The sequence below is a fragment of the Toxorhynchites rutilus genome, chromosome 3 (genome assembly GCF_029784135.1).
Source record: "Toxorhynchites rutilus septentrionalis strain SRP chromosome 3, ASM2978413v1, whole genome shotgun sequence".
Classification (NCBI taxonomy): domain Eukaryota; kingdom Metazoa; phylum Arthropoda; class Insecta; order Diptera; family Culicidae; genus Toxorhynchites; species Toxorhynchites rutilus.
Window position 1 is genome coordinate 321592497 of NC_073746.1, and position 17300 is coordinate 321609796.

The 17300-nt window shown below is 38.4% G+C and overlaps 1 protein-coding gene across 11 annotated transcripts in view; it reads left to right on the top strand.

Moving 5' to 3' along the window:
• Positions 1-17300, top strand: part of LOC129774687 (F-BAR domain only protein 2) — a 92366-nt gene that overhangs the window by 52554 nt on the left and 22512 nt on the right. For 7 of the 11 annotated variants that reach the window (XM_055778535.1, XM_055778537.1, XM_055778536.1 and 4 more), the window contains 5 exons: positions 3117-3215; positions 3288-3384; positions 3782-4396; positions 11498-11728; positions 16909-17017. In XM_055778535.1, coding sequence (XP_055634510.1) covers positions 3117-3215; positions 3288-3384; positions 3782-4396; positions 11498-11728; positions 16909-17017 — 1151 coding nt within the window. The remainder of the gene's footprint in view (positions 1-3116; positions 3216-3287; positions 3385-3781; positions 4397-11497; positions 11729-16908; positions 17018-17300) is intronic. The other 4 variants (XM_055778542.1, XM_055778545.1, XM_055778543.1 and 1 more) reach the window with 3 other exon arrangements.

Sequence of the window (17300 nt, forward strand, 5' to 3'; positions counted from 1 at the left end):
TTTTGATAATGGTGAAAATCTCATTTTCCGACAGATCTTCCATAAGGCGTTCATTTTCGTCGTGGTTTGCGTCCAGTGTTCTTCTTGGATAGAATAATTAATCGTTCTCGGTGTCTTCTTCTTCGAACAGTTTTTGGTAATGCACGAAAATAACACGGTTGATCTCTGTTTTATCCGTAATTTGTCGTTGATTCACTTCTAATTTTACAATGTTGGTTTCTCGTCGTCTGTTCTCTTGCTCCACAATTTGAAAAATCGACACGTCTTCGCCTCCCAGTAATGAAATATTGGGTCTCCTTCTCGAATAACTAAATTGTTTTTGTTTTTGCAGCATTATCGCTTTTATTCTATTTATTTCGGTTGTGCGATCATGTTCCCGATGTTCCTCAAAAGTGCGATTCAAACAGGCATATTAAAAACCCATTGTGCTATTGAACGTTTGTTTTGCAATCGAATTTTTCCAACGAAAAAATTATCTTATTTTCCCTTTCACATAGGAAGCCCACCAGTCGACCCATGATTCATAATTTCTTTTTTGGCGTATCCAGTAATTCCATTTAAATCTCAATTCATTCAAATTTTCGTCTGTAAGCAGTTGATTATTCAATTTCCAATGAGGACGCTCAACTGTGTGTGGTCGCAAAGGGAGAACAATGCGAGATATCACTGCTTTGTGATCACTGAAGCAATTGGCATGAAGCCTGCAATATCGTGTATTGAGAAGACATGCCTGCGTGACGTATATTCGATCAATTCTGGACATAGATCGTCCACGGACAAATGTGTAGTCTATCTGATGATTAAAGTGCTTCCACACATCTTTCAAATTTAATCCTTCGCATAGTCTCTTCAACATAGGACTTATGTTTGATACTCCTGTTGCATCGTTTGAGTCAGTGACTGAATTGAAATCACCCAACATTATGGTGTGTGTAGAAAAATTTGATAAATATTGAGGAATTGTTTGGTTGAAAAATAGTTCTCGAGCAGCTCTGTTATTCGATCCTGACGGCGCATACACATTTAAAATATTTATTAAATTGTCATCGTTCCCCAATTCGATGCATACAAACCTCGAGTCCAAGCTTCGTTGCACTCGCCTAACATTTATCCCATTTCGAACTGCTATCGCTGCACCCCGATGCGTTTCATTGTAACCATGCAAACATATGCAATCACCAGCTACCTCTTGGAATGCAATGATATCTAAATCTAGTGAACGTACGAATGCCCTCAGCGCGTTGATTTTGTTATTATTGCATATGCCGTTTAGATTAATGGTTGCGAAAGTGTATGAAAAATTTTGTATGTTTACCCCAGCCATAATTATTGATTACTTGCCGTCGCTTTTCGACCTCGTTGATCGTCGTGCTCTCGTGTTGTCTACTATTTCATCGTCAGAAATTTCCATAGTAGTCTTCTCCTCCGCTCGGGTAAGAGAGTTTGATCTACTATTCGTTGGAGTGATACGTGGACGATCACTCACCATGCTGCTCGTCATTGGTTTGTGTGTTTGGTAGATAGTCTGCTCATTCGTTGGATCGGTGTGTGGTGCTGTGGTTTTAACTGCTTTTTCCCTAGATTCCTCATCCAGGGGTTGAGCGGGGCGTTTGAAATGACTTTGGGATTGCTGTGTTGTGTTTTGTTGGGTCGACAAATGTGTTTTTTGTGGTGTTGCTTTTTCTTGTACGGAATCGGCATGCTCTCTTGTCGGACCGACAAGCATTTTGGAGTAGAGCGTTGGACTTTTGCTTTGAGTCGATAGTTTCACTCGGTTTTCAGCGCAGCTGGTCCCGAAATGGACCTCCTGATTACAGTATCTACAAGTTTGTATTTGATTTTTGTAGGTGCAGTGGCTGCTGTAACCTTTGATGTTTACGAAAGATGGAATTGAAGAATTCATGCGAATGCGTACAATACGTACGCCGCTCGGGGTTTGAGAGGAGAACTGTGATCGACACATTTCATAATGCTAATAATCTCTCCATAATTCGAGAGATATTCCACAATCCACTCTTCTGGCATTTTCGGTGGCAGATGATGTAATTTCACGTCAGTTCCACCATCCTCCACGTAAAGTCTCATACGGTGAGGATTGCCATTATTGTTGAGAACGAACTTATCGTCGTACTCCTCTCGAACCTCTCGAACCGCCTCTTATGTTCTCAGTTCCACGAATACTTTTCCTTCGATCCGATCGATTTGTATGGTAGCTACTTCTACTGGTGTCAGCTTCAAGTATTTAGCGATGAAGTTGAAAATACTTTCGTCTCTCAACTTGCGTAATCCTTGAATATCGATGAAGAAGTTATGTTTCCTCAACGAATCCATTTTCGCAGTTGGGGGCTTGGTCTTATGAGCAAGCTTTAAACCCCTAATACATTAGGTACTGATATAAACTTTTTGATTTGAAATTTCCGATCACTTCGATTTACGTCTGCTCAACACGAATGCTTAGCGGTGTATCATTAAGAACAAGTGAATGTTTTTCTCGTTCGGTGATTTTTGATATTCTTTAATGTCACATTGCGTCGATCAAGAGGCATACATTGTTCTTCTCTGTGGTTTTAAATTCACTCTAGACAGCGATCAGCCAACACAATGTGCCAAAGCTGATAGTTAATTTGGAACTTATCGTTTCTTGTTTTTTGTATTTTTCGCCACACTCAGGCTCTGGGAGTGTTCACGGGCCTATTTGGTACCATCCGATCGATCATTCAATTTTCGTGAATTCGGACAGTGACGTCAAAGTTAAAAGTGACGTCAAAGCGCACGAACACGTTTTAATCCGGATGTGAAGAAAGTATCTTACTGCGGTAAGAGTTGTGTTCTCTGGTTGAAAACTGAAGGTTAATTTGTTCCGCTGCGATTATTGTTGCTGTCGCCGTCACTACAAAACCGATCTGTTTTGGATTTTGTGTCAAAATGAGAGTGGAGTGAAATTCGAATACAATTTTTTTCTATTCCGGATGATAACTCGCGACGAATTGATTCTAAAAAATTATAATTCCAATTTAGAACCACTAGATCGAAATCGCAACTCAAGCATCGCATTGTGTTACTTGGAATATAAAACTATTGTATTTGTATGATAATATCGAATCTTCTCTTCGCAGCGCTTTCAGGAGCTTGAAGAGGCCCACCTCAAGCAGATGAAGGAATTTCTCTCGTCCTACATGGAAATAGTTCAGAATAATTTCGATCAAGTTGGACAGGTACTTGGGCGCAAGCGCAATTCTGCCACATGTTGGAACAATTATCTTCTATTATGTTTTTCCTCCCAACAGGTGCACTCCGATCTGAAGCGACAGTTCCTTGAACTTACCGTCGACAAGTTGCTCGAGCAGTTTGTTCTCAATAAATATACGGGGCTCGAGAAGCCAGGTAAGTACCGTTGGATTCAATGCACAATCGAATAATTCAAAAGCGCGAAGCATTGTGCGGAAGAAAAAACGTTTTGTGTTGATTTTAAGATTGTTTTCTTCGATGACTAATTTTGATTGAAATTTGAGTTTTGTTTTCTCATCCAAACGTTATGTGTTCAAGCCAAACGAATGATTCCGTTGCTTTTTGATTTGCAGTAATAGAGTTTTTGCATATTGTATAAATTGATTTACAACCAAACAGAACCGTAATGTTTAGAGAAGCTTTTAGTTGTCCCTACGACAATTTGTTGCATTCATTTGCAAACGTGCGCGAATCGTTCGCATGTTTTCTAGAGCATTGTATGTTGTTTTGGTTTTGATTTTCCTTTCTTCCTATATATTCACGTGACATGCAGAGTTTATTGAGCTTGATTTGATGAACTTAACCGGAGGTTCCCTAACATCTAATAACCAATTGCTAACAAACACATCGACTTCGAGTGCCACCCCGAGCGGAGGAGCAGGAGGAGGAGGATCAGCAACAGTAGCAGCGGGAGGATCTGTGACGGATTCGCCGGCTCTTTCAACGGCCAGTTCTTCCCAGCCGGTGCCGATTGTGAAGAAGGAAAGCAATTTGAGAAGTTGGTTTACGTCCAGCTCCAGTGCAGCAGTGCCAACTAATTCGCCCGTAAATCTATCAACCTCACCGCCTCTTTCTGCCGGTGGGCGGGGAAGTCTGCTGGATGCCCTCACGGGCACTAGCGATAGGCCAATGTCTCCAGTGTCGGTAACGGCAGCCACAACAGCGGCAGACTCTTCCGCCTCCAGTTCAGCCCAAAGTACGGCTAAAACAAGTAAACCTTTTTACGGCGACTTTCTAAACAAGACTAATCACAATCAGCATCAGCCACCACCACAAAACAAGCAACAGCAAACGCCGCAAATGAAACAGGAACAAGAATCGCATCAACAACCAAAATCTTCCCGCCGCACTACCTCCCTTTTAAATCTCTTCATGTCTAACTCCCAGGGTAATTTTTTTGAACTATTGTTTATTTCCTCTGTTTCATTTATTAATCGTAAAATGTCAGAAGCTACACAAAACAACTCACACCATATATTATTCTATTCGAAACACATCGCTCACAGTTGGAAACAGACTAATTATGTTGTGTTAAATTCCACTGCCCGTTGCTTCACTCATAATTATGACATAACGATACTGCTAAAGATCCCCGTCATCATCCGCAATATCATAATTTCAGCACCTCACTTAACACGAGCTCATCTAAGGTTCTCTGGAAAAACCAAACACCCCCGCATTTCCATGGTGCGAAAATACATAAGACACACACACAAACACACAAACCGATAGATATACTTCCACTTATTTTATGAAGTGCCAAAGCGCTTACTCGCCAGTTGATTTTTAGCGTTTTTCTACCCCACATCATTTTTTTTTTCATTGTGCCAACAAAAGGAACCTTATGTCTTCTCCCTTTGATTTATATCGCTTTTGCGTGTTTTTGTTTCAATTTTACCACCAGTGAAATCTCTCAACTGGTAATTCGTAATAATTTGTATCTTCCGTTTCATCTTTTTTTTTCCTGTGTGTATTTGAAGTTCTGATATGCTTTTTCCCCGGCCCACGCCCGACGGTCGTTCCGACCGCAAAGTTACCCCGAATGAAACACGGTACACACTCACAACGTTAGCAACATTAGCAGTGAATGTGCGCAAGAAAGCAAACGATCCATCATCACCATCAGGTTATTTTGTTTCTGTTTGTCTGTTTTGGTTTCGTTCTGTGTGTGTATTTTTATGTTTTTGCTTCGTCAAACCATGCCATACCATGGTGGAAATACTCCGCTGCATCTACCCGTCTACTAAATTTTGCTGTTCACTAAGTGTTCCCTAATTGTCGAAGCTTTCGCTAGTTCAGAGAATGACAGAGGCTGCTGTAATGAAATTTTCCTTTTCCTTTCCGAATTATAGAATTTAGAGTTTGCTAAGAGGTTTTTCCGAATGATTTGGTATGCGTGAATCTGGATTGGCTTTTATGAACTGAACGTGAGTTTGATTCACCGTAGCTTCAAAGCATATGGATGTGGAGACGCTTGGTTACATTCGTTGATTGAATAGCTCCATCGGTTTGGTTAGCCCTAGCTAGCGATCTGATATTCTACGTTAACACTACGTTAACATAACACTACCTGCGAATATGGCTGAAATATTATTTGTAGACATGAAGACATTGCGGGTGCATTGTATGCAAGATTCGTGCACTTCATTTCGTTCTCACCGTGAAGTGACGTTCGTGATCACCCGCATTATGTCGTACGAGGAATCAGAATGTGATTTTTATTCGGTTCGTCAATTATTTTGCAATTTCTTTCAAATTTTGATCAAATTTTAAATAAATCACCCGAATTTGTCTTTTTGCAAGGCTCCTGAGAAATTCCAGCCTTACAAAAAATAACCCAAAGGTGATCTGAGAGACCAATCCTCGGAATAATGACATAAAATTATTCGTTCGTTAAACGTTTCTTCCAAAAACATCAATTGTGGCACGCGCGTAAGAAAACTTCCGGTAGCGATTACTACTTATTGTTACGTTCTGGTCGATATCTTTCTTGAAGGAAAACATACCAATAATTCTACAGGTCCACAAAGCGCACAACACAGTGTTTTTTTCAAGATGCAACTTTGCTTAGTGACACACCATAATAGAAATAGAGCTTATGATCAATTTGACCGTTTTTGGATGATTGAATTAGGATTAGTAGATGATTCCCTACCAGTTCCTGCCAACATACAGCAAAATCTACCTAGTCGTCAATCCCGACTTTGTCACCACGTTTCGACAATGATCAACCGATTTTGTAGCGATACAGAAGTGTTCCGGTAGATGGTAATTCGATTCATGAGATTTATTTTGTTTCAACTCGTGTGGCACCTATACATCGAGCTTCTTTCTGTGTCCATCCTTATGCGTTTTCCGTAATATTTACATTTGATCTGACCAGTCACTTTTTCAAAGCTTTCGGTGTTCTAAACAATTCCTTATTTCAACTCGAAAATTGTTATTTTTGATAGTTTTCAAACAACTTGATATGCTTAGAAAACGGTTTAAACTTCAGCGAAAAGATTACAATGAATATTTACTTTTTTATGAATGTATCACAACCAAAATTTTCACAAGAATACACACACACACACTCACACGAATTTCTCGTAACTTCCTCTGTTACAAGCTCGTCAGAGATCCCAATAGGCCCCAATATTATTCGGAACGATGACTCACTTCCCGTATAACCTATTGCAATTGAATACAACTTCATGACCACTATTAGCAAGATTTCAATGAAAAAAAGTTCCATGGTACTGGTGTCTGTCTCATTGACTGAATTTTTAATCTAGAATTTGAAATTGGAAGCTAAAATCTGAATTCGCAATCTAAAGTCGAAATCAGGCTAGGTAATCTGGATTTTCAATATTGTGGAATAAAAAATCTACATCTGGTTTGTTCTTAACTGGGTATGAAATCTGGGATCTGGAATCAGAAATAAGTAATTTTGAATCTGAAAAAAAGAAATAAGTAATTTTGAATCTGAATCTCAGAATTTTTCTATTTTTCTGAAACTTTGAATGTGTAAATCTCTGAATCTTTGAGTCTTCGAATCTTTGAACTCCGAATCTGAATCTTTGGATCCCCGAATTTCTGAATCGCACACGCACTATGTATTCTGCGAAATCGAAGTTTTTACAACTGCATGCAATCAAATTCTTGCCCTCGACTCCAATCTACAGGCTAATATCTTTTTGAGAAATAACGACCAATAAAACACTTGTGTTTGGTTTCGAGTTCAACAGCTAACTGACTTTTATTGAACAAATTCATTGTGTACATTAGCAAGAGAGATATTTTGCTTACCTTCTCTCAAGAACCTTCGAATTTCTGAATGTATCTTTGACTGTGTAATTTGGAGATTGTTATTCGGAACCTGGATCTCTGAAATTCCATTTGCACCTCGAAAAAATTGAATATTTGAATCTCCGAGTTTCTGAAACTTTGAATCCCTGAATCTTTTTATTTCCGAATCTCTGAATTCCTGAATATCTTTATTTTTTTATTTCGGCTTAACATGGCCTGATTCATAGTTTTTCTCTAATTAACTCGATTCGTGGCTATCTCTCTCCAATTCTGGAGGCACCTAGTGCTCATCATGTCCTGCTCCACTTGGTCTAACTACCTTGACCGTTGCGCTCCTCGTTGTCTCGTACCAATCGGATTCCCGATGAACACAATTTTTACAGGATAGTTGTCCGACATTCTTGCAACATGTCCTGCCAAGCGTACCCTTCCAGCTTTGATCACTTTCTGGATACTGGGTTCGCCGGTGAGATGGGTGGGATCGTGATTCATCCTGTGCCTCCATATGACATCCTCCTGTATTCCACCGAGGATGGTTCTGAAAACTCGCCATTCAAAGACTCCGAGTGCTCGCAGGTCCTCTTCGGGTAGTGTTCAAGTTTCGTACCCGTAGAGGTCTTATGAGCGTTTTGTACAGGGGACATTTCGCACGACTGTTGGACCTTAAGTGTTTGTGGAGACCATAGTAGGTACGACTCCCATTGATAATGCGTCTTCGGGTCTGACGGCTGGTATCATTGTCAAACGTTACTATTAGGCCAAGGTAGACAAATTGGTCCACTACCTCGAACTCATCGCCGTCGATCATTTTACTACTACCTAATCGAGTCCTGTTCGGATCTGGAAGCCAGCGTGTATTTGGTTTTAGACGCATTGATTTTTAGTCCAATTCTCTCTGCTTCGTGCTTAAGTCTGGTGTAATGTTCAGCTACTGTCTCAAATGTTCTGCCGACAATGTCTACGTCATCAGCGAAGCAGATGAATTGACTGGGTCTATTGAAAATCGTACCACACAAGTTAAACGCCGCTCGTCTCATAACACCCTCTAGCGCAATGCTGAACAGTAGGCAAGAGAGACCATCACCTTGTCGAAGCCTCCTGCGGGACTCGAATGAATCAGATAATCCACTCGATATTCGCATACAGCACTGTATTCTATCCATCGTTGCCTTAACCAGTCTTGTCAGCTTCACGGGGAAGCTGTTTTCGTCCATGATTCTCCATAGCTCTTTTCGTGTTTTTGAATCCTATGCGGGTTTAAAGTCGATGAATAGATGATGCGTAGGGACTCTGTACTCACGGCATTTCTGGAAGATCTGCCGCAAGGTGAAGATTTGGTCAGTAGTAGACCGACTTTCGATGAAGCCGGCCTGATAACCTCCCACGAATCTGTTTGTCACTGGCGATAGACGACGGAAGATGATTTTGGAAAGCACTTTGTAGGCGGCATTGCCAATTTCCAAAAGTTTTCACAGTCCAGATTGTCCCCTTTCTCGAAGATAGGGTGAATAACCCCATCTTTTCACTCCTGTGACTAAATTTCTCAATTCAGAGATTCAAAGTATCCAAGATCTCTTTTCCGAACCTTTGATTTTTTGAAACTCTGAATACTCGAAAATTTGAATCTTTGAATCTCAATTTGAATCTCCGAAGATTAGAATTTCTCAATCTCCGAAACTCTGAATCAACTAACCTCTAAATCTCTGAATCTCAGAATTGAATATCAGAAAAAATGATTTTTTGATTCTCGAAATCTTTGAAACGCTGAGTCTCCGAGTTTCTTAATCTCTGAATTCCTGAATCTCTTTATCTTCGAATCTCTGAATTCCTGAACCTCTAAATTTCTCAATCTCTTAACCTTTGAATCTCGAAACCCTGAATAAGAGAACTTTTTTTTGGAACTCTGAACCTCAAATTGGTTATCTGAATTCCTCAATCTCGGAATCTCTGAACCTTTGATTTCTGAATCTCCGATTCCCTAAATCTCTGAAACTCTCAAACTTTGAACCTCTGAATCTTCGGATCACTGAACCTCCGAATCTCTGAATCTCCAATACTCTGAATTTTGAAGTTATCAATTTCTGAAACTGCGAATCTTCATGCTCTGAATCTCTGTATCTCTTAAACTCTGAATCTGTAAGTCTCTAAATTCCTGAATCTCTGAAAACCTGAATCTCTTAATCTGGAATTTGAAACCTGAACCTCCGAGTAGCTCCGAATCTCCGAACCTTTGAATCTTTAAATCTCTAAATCTTCAAATCTTTGAAACTCTGAATCTCAATTTGAATCTCCGAATATTCGATTTTTTGAATGTTTGAATCTCTCAATTTCTGAATACTTGAAAATCTGAATCTCTGAACCTCTGAATATCTGAATCTCTTTATCTCAGAATCTCAGAATTTCTTAGTCTCTAAATTTCTCAATATTTGAATCTTTGACCATTTTTTTTTCAATCTCATAATCTGGAATTTGAAAACTGAATCTCCGAGTACCTCTGAATTCCCGAATCTCCCGATATCTCAATCTCTGAATCTCTGAATTCTCGAACCTCTGAATCTCCGAATGTTTGAATGTTTGAATCTTTTGAATCTTTGAATATTTGAATCTTTGACTCTTTAAATCTTTGAATCTTTGAATATTTAAATCTTTAAATGAAAAAATGATCTATCAAAAAAGCTAAACTAAAATCACCTAGATGGGCTTGTAATTTTTCTCATTTTTTCATGTCTAAAATAGCTTCCGGCATTCGGAATGACAAATTCGGATTACGTTTTAAAAACCGCTCTGCTGATTCGTCCATGATATCTCAGATATACCAGATAATCTGGTTGCACTTGTAAACGTAGTAAGTGGGCATCTGTTAATAAAAGAAGGAGGGGATGGTCAAATTGTTTTCAAAACTAAATGTTTGTCTTTTGTCGGTGAAGTTTCCGTCTTACCCGACATGATTAGTATTTTATTTTCGTCAATATTTCTGGAGTAGGAATAAGGAAACTTCACCGCTTCAACGCGGAAGAGAAGTGAAGGTAGAACATTCACGTAACGTAAAATATTTCAAAAAATTACTCAATAACAATGAGAACCTTATTTTCTGCATCGAGCTGCTCTTTGTAGATTATTATTTTGTTTTTTTTTACAATACACAGTAAGTGTCAAAGGTATTGATACACTGCATTGCAAATTTCTACATCATTAAAATTCAAAATTAATATATCCGTCTTCCCCTATATATAAAACAATGAAAGCATCAGTTGCCTTTTCCGATAGCAAAACTCTATTGTCAATACTGAGATCTCATCCACCCATGATAGAATGCCGAAAATAATTCGATGTTAGAATGATTAAGCTTCTCTGAAGAACGCAAAAGAGATAAAAACAATATTAGTTTTTTATTTTTTTTATTTATTATGTAAATTTCATGTCAACAATTTGATCGAATAAGCAAAACTAATAGAAAATTAATTAGCTGATCCGATTAGATCCAATCGAAAATTGCGTTGCCAGTGATAGCTCTTTTTGTTTCGTTTGCATGGTGCATATTTTACTGTACCCTATCCTTGTAAGAGCAATTAGATTATGGACGACGAAATACACTCGTTTCATTGATCACACTTGCGATACACACGCAACCAACCATCGGTCGCAATTATCACGTTGCATGGTTAGCAGCGATAACATAATCCCCGCTGGAACTGGTTTGTGCTTACCGGAAATGACCACATCAGCCCGAAGCACGTGCATCCGGTTGATTGGTCTGTGGTTATGTGTGTTTGTGTGTGCGTTTTACTGGTTCTGGAAAATCTGGAAATATTTTACAACGAAAAATGACAAAATTAATCGATTTGACGTTCCTCTGGCACGATTTCCGTTCTGATGCTATAATTCTGAGATGTTGTTTTGTGTTGCTTTACATTGTATAATTTTCAATTACGAACCGCAATGAATAATTACAGTCTTCTCTACAAACTCGCCTAGAGGATGTTTAGTTTGAAACACTGCCAATGTTTATCTTACACCACCTCAACACTGTGAGACTTGTCTTCATTCCCGTTTCCGTTCCCCTATTAATACTGAGAAAATAGATAAAAACAGTTTATTACATTGTCACAATTTTTCTCCCCGAATTTATTTGGTCACCTTGCGATTCTTCGCATCCATCATTACCCACACACCCGAAACACTGTGACATACGGCACAGGAAGTCGCGAAAGTCGTGACTCGGTCACGAGCAGAGAGATCGACTCGGTTTCCACGAGTACTGCTGGCGGAAGTGGCGCTGGTACAGCCATTTCCGCACCAACGAGTCCCAATGATGTCCAAGGCAGCAGTAACAACAACAACAACAACAACAACGGGAGCAGCACCGCTGGCCACACCATTACGGCCAGTTCCTTTATTGGCCGAAATCCGCTGCTCAGGGGATCCAAATGTAAATTCACGCGCTTCTCAAAATTTGCTTTCGCTCTCTGTCTCCTGTTTTGGAATTTGATCTTCGGTTTGGTCTACTCGGTTGCTTACAATGATTTCAATTACACGGTTTTTTTTTTATTTCTTGGACTAGGTTTGGCGCAATTCTTTGGGTGGACCTTGTTTTGATTTTTATTTTCCTGGTGTGAGTTTTTCCCCCCTGAATGAGTATAATTCTAATCATCGGAAAACCTTTTTTTAAAGTAACAATGAATGATATGAGAATAATTTGGTAGTTAGTAATACCTGCACAAAAAACAAGAAAGGTTGCAATTTGGTTTGTAGAATATCTATTAGTAGTAGTAGACATTAGTTATTGGAAAACCTATTTCATACTCTATTTATCGACGAAAATCGAAAATATTTTATTCTAAGCAAATGTCGAAAATTATTTGCGTGACTGTTCTCGCTCTAACATGTTTTAGTCGCATCAAAAATCAAAGTAGAAAGTAAAAGGGTTATCCATTCGATTCGTATTTTTCGTATTTTTCCATGGATGACTGAAAGTGTGCACTCTATTCCCGACAGTCCAACCTAGAAGCGGCAATAGCGGTCATGGGAACAATTAGCCTTACGGTTGAACGCTTTCCTCTTGTGCACATTCACTATGTTTTGATTCTCATCGCACCAATGTCACCCGAAAATGACTCTCGTGTTTTTGTTGTCGCCTGATTGACATATTTAGAGTTCAATAATTTGATAAAGCATACAAATATGGTACACAATATAAGTTGCTGGTGATCTCTTCGACATTGAGGTGTCTTAGGCTTATTTTGTTTTTACACTGCACCTATGTCGTTTGTCGTTTGCATGTCACCATTTATCCTAATTTTGATCACTACTTGAATCCAACTCATTGAATATTAGTATTCCCGTATTCGAAAGCGTTTACTTCCTAAATTGTTAAGCATGTATATTTTTTAGCTTGCATTAGTTATTGATTTATTCCGCCAGCTTTCTCACATGTTTTTTTTTTGCTCTAAAATTCATCTGGAGATAGTGGGAAGAGTAGTTGTGTATTCTTTGATCATTCAATTATACCCTCTATCATAAATCGCATCAATTCTCACCAATAAAACACTTCTAATTGACTTGAATAATTTTGGGGATTGATTTGCGAATTAAAGATACCAGTATGAAATGATAACCTGTTTTTGGTTTAGAATATTGGGAGAAATAATCCAAGTTGGCAACAGTGCCGTTATCATATAAAATTTCAATGTTGAGTTATCCGAAATGCATTGGAGAAGTATTATCAGTCTTTTAGAAAAAAAAATATTGTGAAATGAGCTCTTTTAGCACTAGTCGTGCTGCAACTTTTCTCATTCCGGAAATATCAACCAAAATATGACGAACGAACTCGTGAGATTTAATTCACGGGGCTTAATCAAATTCAAATGACGAGTCCCGAGCACCATTTCTTTTATTTTGTCGTTGTTATCATTCGAAGAAGTGGATGGACGGTTCTTCTCGCCCGTCTTCGAATGACCACCAATGTTTTCGACATACACTGAAGTCGCTTTTTACGCGGTTTTTTTTATACGCTGTGTTTTTTACGCGGATCCCGAAATTTACACGGTTTTTTTGAGCGTCGTCAAAATTCAATATGCTAATTGATGTGACTTTTCACGAAATAAGTTTGTATTGCATCACTGATTAGCAGCTGAGAAATAAAAAGAGATACATATATCATGATTGTAGCATGCAAAAAAAATGGGTTCATCTATTGTTAGAATATGGGTTGCATTTTAAACTGAAATTTACTGTTTGTTAGATGTTTACACAGATTTTGAAAATTACCCGGTTTATTTTTACGTGGATTTTAGGATCTACGCGGATTTTAGAATTTACGGGGTTTTTTACGCGGCACGTATCCCCCGCGTAAAAAGCGACTCCAGTGTAGTTGAATCACCAAATGTATTCTGCAACATTTTCAACGTTACGCTGCCGTTCTACGCAGAGTTGTCCCATGTTCCAAAATCAGCAACTGAGAAAAACGCAAAGTTTTCTAGCATATTTGTCTACTAGCCGCTTTAAGCATTTGAGTTTAGCAATATACCTGGTTTTCTAAAAGCTCAAAAATCATGGTGGGACAGTTATGTCTAGAATATCAACATGGTACAATTGAACTTTTTGCTGTTTTTCAAAATACTGGGGCGAACAATAAGTTTTTTTTTGTGTTGTTCTTTTGACCTACAGAAGAGGAACAATTTGATGCAGCTCAACTGGAAGTTTGATAACAATAAATGAAATTTTTTACATTTTAATTTTTGCTTTTGTTTGGTCTAATTGATTCCAGATGTCGCTGAGTTAAGTGCATTAGTCCTGCTGAAAACGCGAAAATTTTTGTACTCGAATCAATCCATTTATTATGGATCTACAAAAAATACATGGAGGGACAGTTATGCCTAGAATATCAAATATGAACATGGTACAATTGTGCTTGATGTTGTTTTCTCAAAAGCTGGGATCAAACAATAACCTTTTTTTGTATTTTTCCGGAAGATCAGGCATAAAAACATCGTTCTATCAAGAAAAGTGAAAATTGTCAAAAAGTAACATGGGACAACTATGCGTAGAACGGCAGTACGACACAAGAAAATTTGTTTACGACACAGAATTTCACACAATACTATTCGGCCAAATGCATTAAAATAAAAAAAAAGTGACATCTTTCATCCACCAAACACCACCATCGACCAACTCAGACTTCGAATAAAAACAAACTGTGTGGCAAAAACTCTGAGAGTGGATGTTGGCTGCTCGCTGGTTGAAGTGAGAATAGAATTAAATCATGTTTTCATGTTTCTTTGTTTTTAAGAGGCTTTAAACTTTGCAGTTCATTCGCCTCCAAGCAAGATTAAATCAGCAGTGGACTATCTTTTAATACTACACCCGGTGCGAAGGCGGAGCTTACGTTGGGATGTTCTACTTTCCCTTCTCCTGCACTGCGTTCGCGTTTCGAACGAACGATTTACACACAACTGATCTGCACAGCAAATTTTGTAATGATAGTGGTAGGGTAACACGGGCTACCCCTTTATCTCGAAAAGTACTTTCTCGGACAAATCACGTTTTAAACTAGTTCAATTCTCGCTCCCGACATTCATCCAAAAATGGAAGTAAAAGTGACGAACCAGCCGAAATGTGTTGAAAGTCACTATAATAGAGAAAAAAAATTCATAGACATTCCACATGAATGGGTTCAGTAGAACTTGAGATATTGTGTACGCTAGTTTGAAAAATACTAGTTCAGAGAAAAGCGCGCCTAAAGTTACTTGTTATGGCCCTACTAGATTAAATTCCGTATCACTAAAATTACTTTATCATAATGGGACTTTGGATGTTCCTTCGCAGAATTGTTCACATTTCCGGGGTCTGAATTGACTCATCCTCTATCTCCAGTATCCGATAGATTGATCTCCGTTACTGACCATCAACGCTTTATAGCACCGGTCTGTAGCGAAATGTCATCTGAGCCCCCGAAAAGGTTAACTATTAACCTGAAAAAAGACGCTAGAATATATTAATAGGTCTTAATATGTCTGACCAACTCGATGAATATTGTTCATTCCGACCACATAACTTCATTCGAGTGAAAAGGAATGAAAGCAAGATTCACCTTACATTTGCCCGAAATTTCTTCGAATATTGATGTTATTCTGGAGCTCTCCGAAGATTTTCTGCTTCCATCCAAAGAAAGATACGTAGAGGGTAATTTCTCTTTTAGTTTCGCTCTAGACAACGAGCAGCCATCAGCATCTGTTGAGGCTGAGACGTAATATTTAATGCAATAGACCGAATGAAACATTCAATTTATAACTGCGAACGTCCTATCGCATGATTGTATCCCATTCGAGCAGTTTGAATCGTCAATGGAAAGCTTCTATTTTCCAAATCATAGGAAACGATAGCAGAAATGAACGAAACAGATGAATTGATGTTTCAGTATGTGTAGAGAGTTTACAGATTTCACTCCACAGCGATTGATTAAAATTATTTAATCAAAAATGATTCTGAAGTGAAAAAAAAACAAGTGAATAAATCATTTTCTCATCTCTTCTTCTTCTTCTTCTTTGTTTTTAAGAGGCTTTAAACTTTGCAGTTCGTTCGCCTCTGCTCATCTCTTAGTTTCGGAAATCTCAAGCCCTGAAATTAAATGACATCGCATCTTTGAATTTAAAACTTTGGCTTTGCAAAGGGGGTACTTTAAAGCATTTCAAACAAACAACAACAACCTATGTTAGTTCGAGTATAGCATACTCGTATACTATATGTGGAACTTTACCTATACTTTTTGCGTAGTATTAAACGTGTTCTAGAACTCCTTCTGCTAACAGTATATTTTCTTGTATTGAACCATTGTGAATTGTGAACCTTCGTGTTCTTATCGATCTCTAATTTATCGTTATGCATTTATCATATCAACGCATTTAACAATTTGTTTAGTATTGAATGAGAACGTCAAACGAGAACCCTTGTTCCATTGCATGTCGATCCATTCGTTTGGTCTCGATTATTCAAGTCATCTAACACGCCCTTCCTTCAGTCAGTTAGATCCGTAGTTTCCTTGTTCCCTTCTTATCACCAATCACGGTAAGTTGCTCGATATGGTTAAAATAGATGAATTTAGAATAGCCAATAATCTAACCCACGCTCCCACGAGTAGAGATTTTTCTAGAAAATAAAAACACTTAGTGTAGCTTCTCGGCCTAGGGTCACTCACGGTATTGATGCTTGCTGGCGCGATAGTGTCGACCGTGCGCTTATCTTCTGTTTTCTGTTTCATTTGGTTGGCATTTGTATGATCTGAGGACGCGTATTATTTTCTCTTGTTAACACAATAAGTTGCTCTGATTTGTGGTGGTTTTTATAGACTAAGTTAATTTTTTTATAAGTTTCACTATATATACACTAATTTGTTCTTAATCGCTTGAAGTATTTTAGTTTTCATCATCACAGTTTTACATTAGTTTTTTTTCCAACACCCCATTAACCGAAGGACTAAATTACTGTCGCAACTAATTAATCCGCGACCCAGCGTTAACTAAATGCCCCTTTTCGCTCTTTTTTTTCCTCCACCGCTTCGATTCATTACACCGCCCACGCACAACAACAATGAAAAAAAACGCACACAAATAGTTTCCGGCTTCCTGCGAAGTAGACGGGAGAAGGCCAAATCGAAGAAAAGTAAGAAGAAAAAAGATTCCACCGAGAATTCCAGTGCCAAAGAGGAGAAAATTTCTGACGCGTGAGTATACCTCCCCCATTCATATCCACTAAAGGTTGAACACGAAAAAATTCGAAGACACAAATAAGACTAAATTTATTTTGTGAATATTTTTTTTTAAATTTCACTTAATTACTGAAAGTGTACAGAATCACAGTAATCACAGAAATTAATTTGATTGTATTATAGCGTGGCGACTTTTCATGCTCGCTATGAAAAACCATCGATGAGCCATCGGCATTCGCATTCAATTGGAATGTTTCTGTGGTTTTTGTTTCTTCCAGCAGTTTCTCTATCAACATAA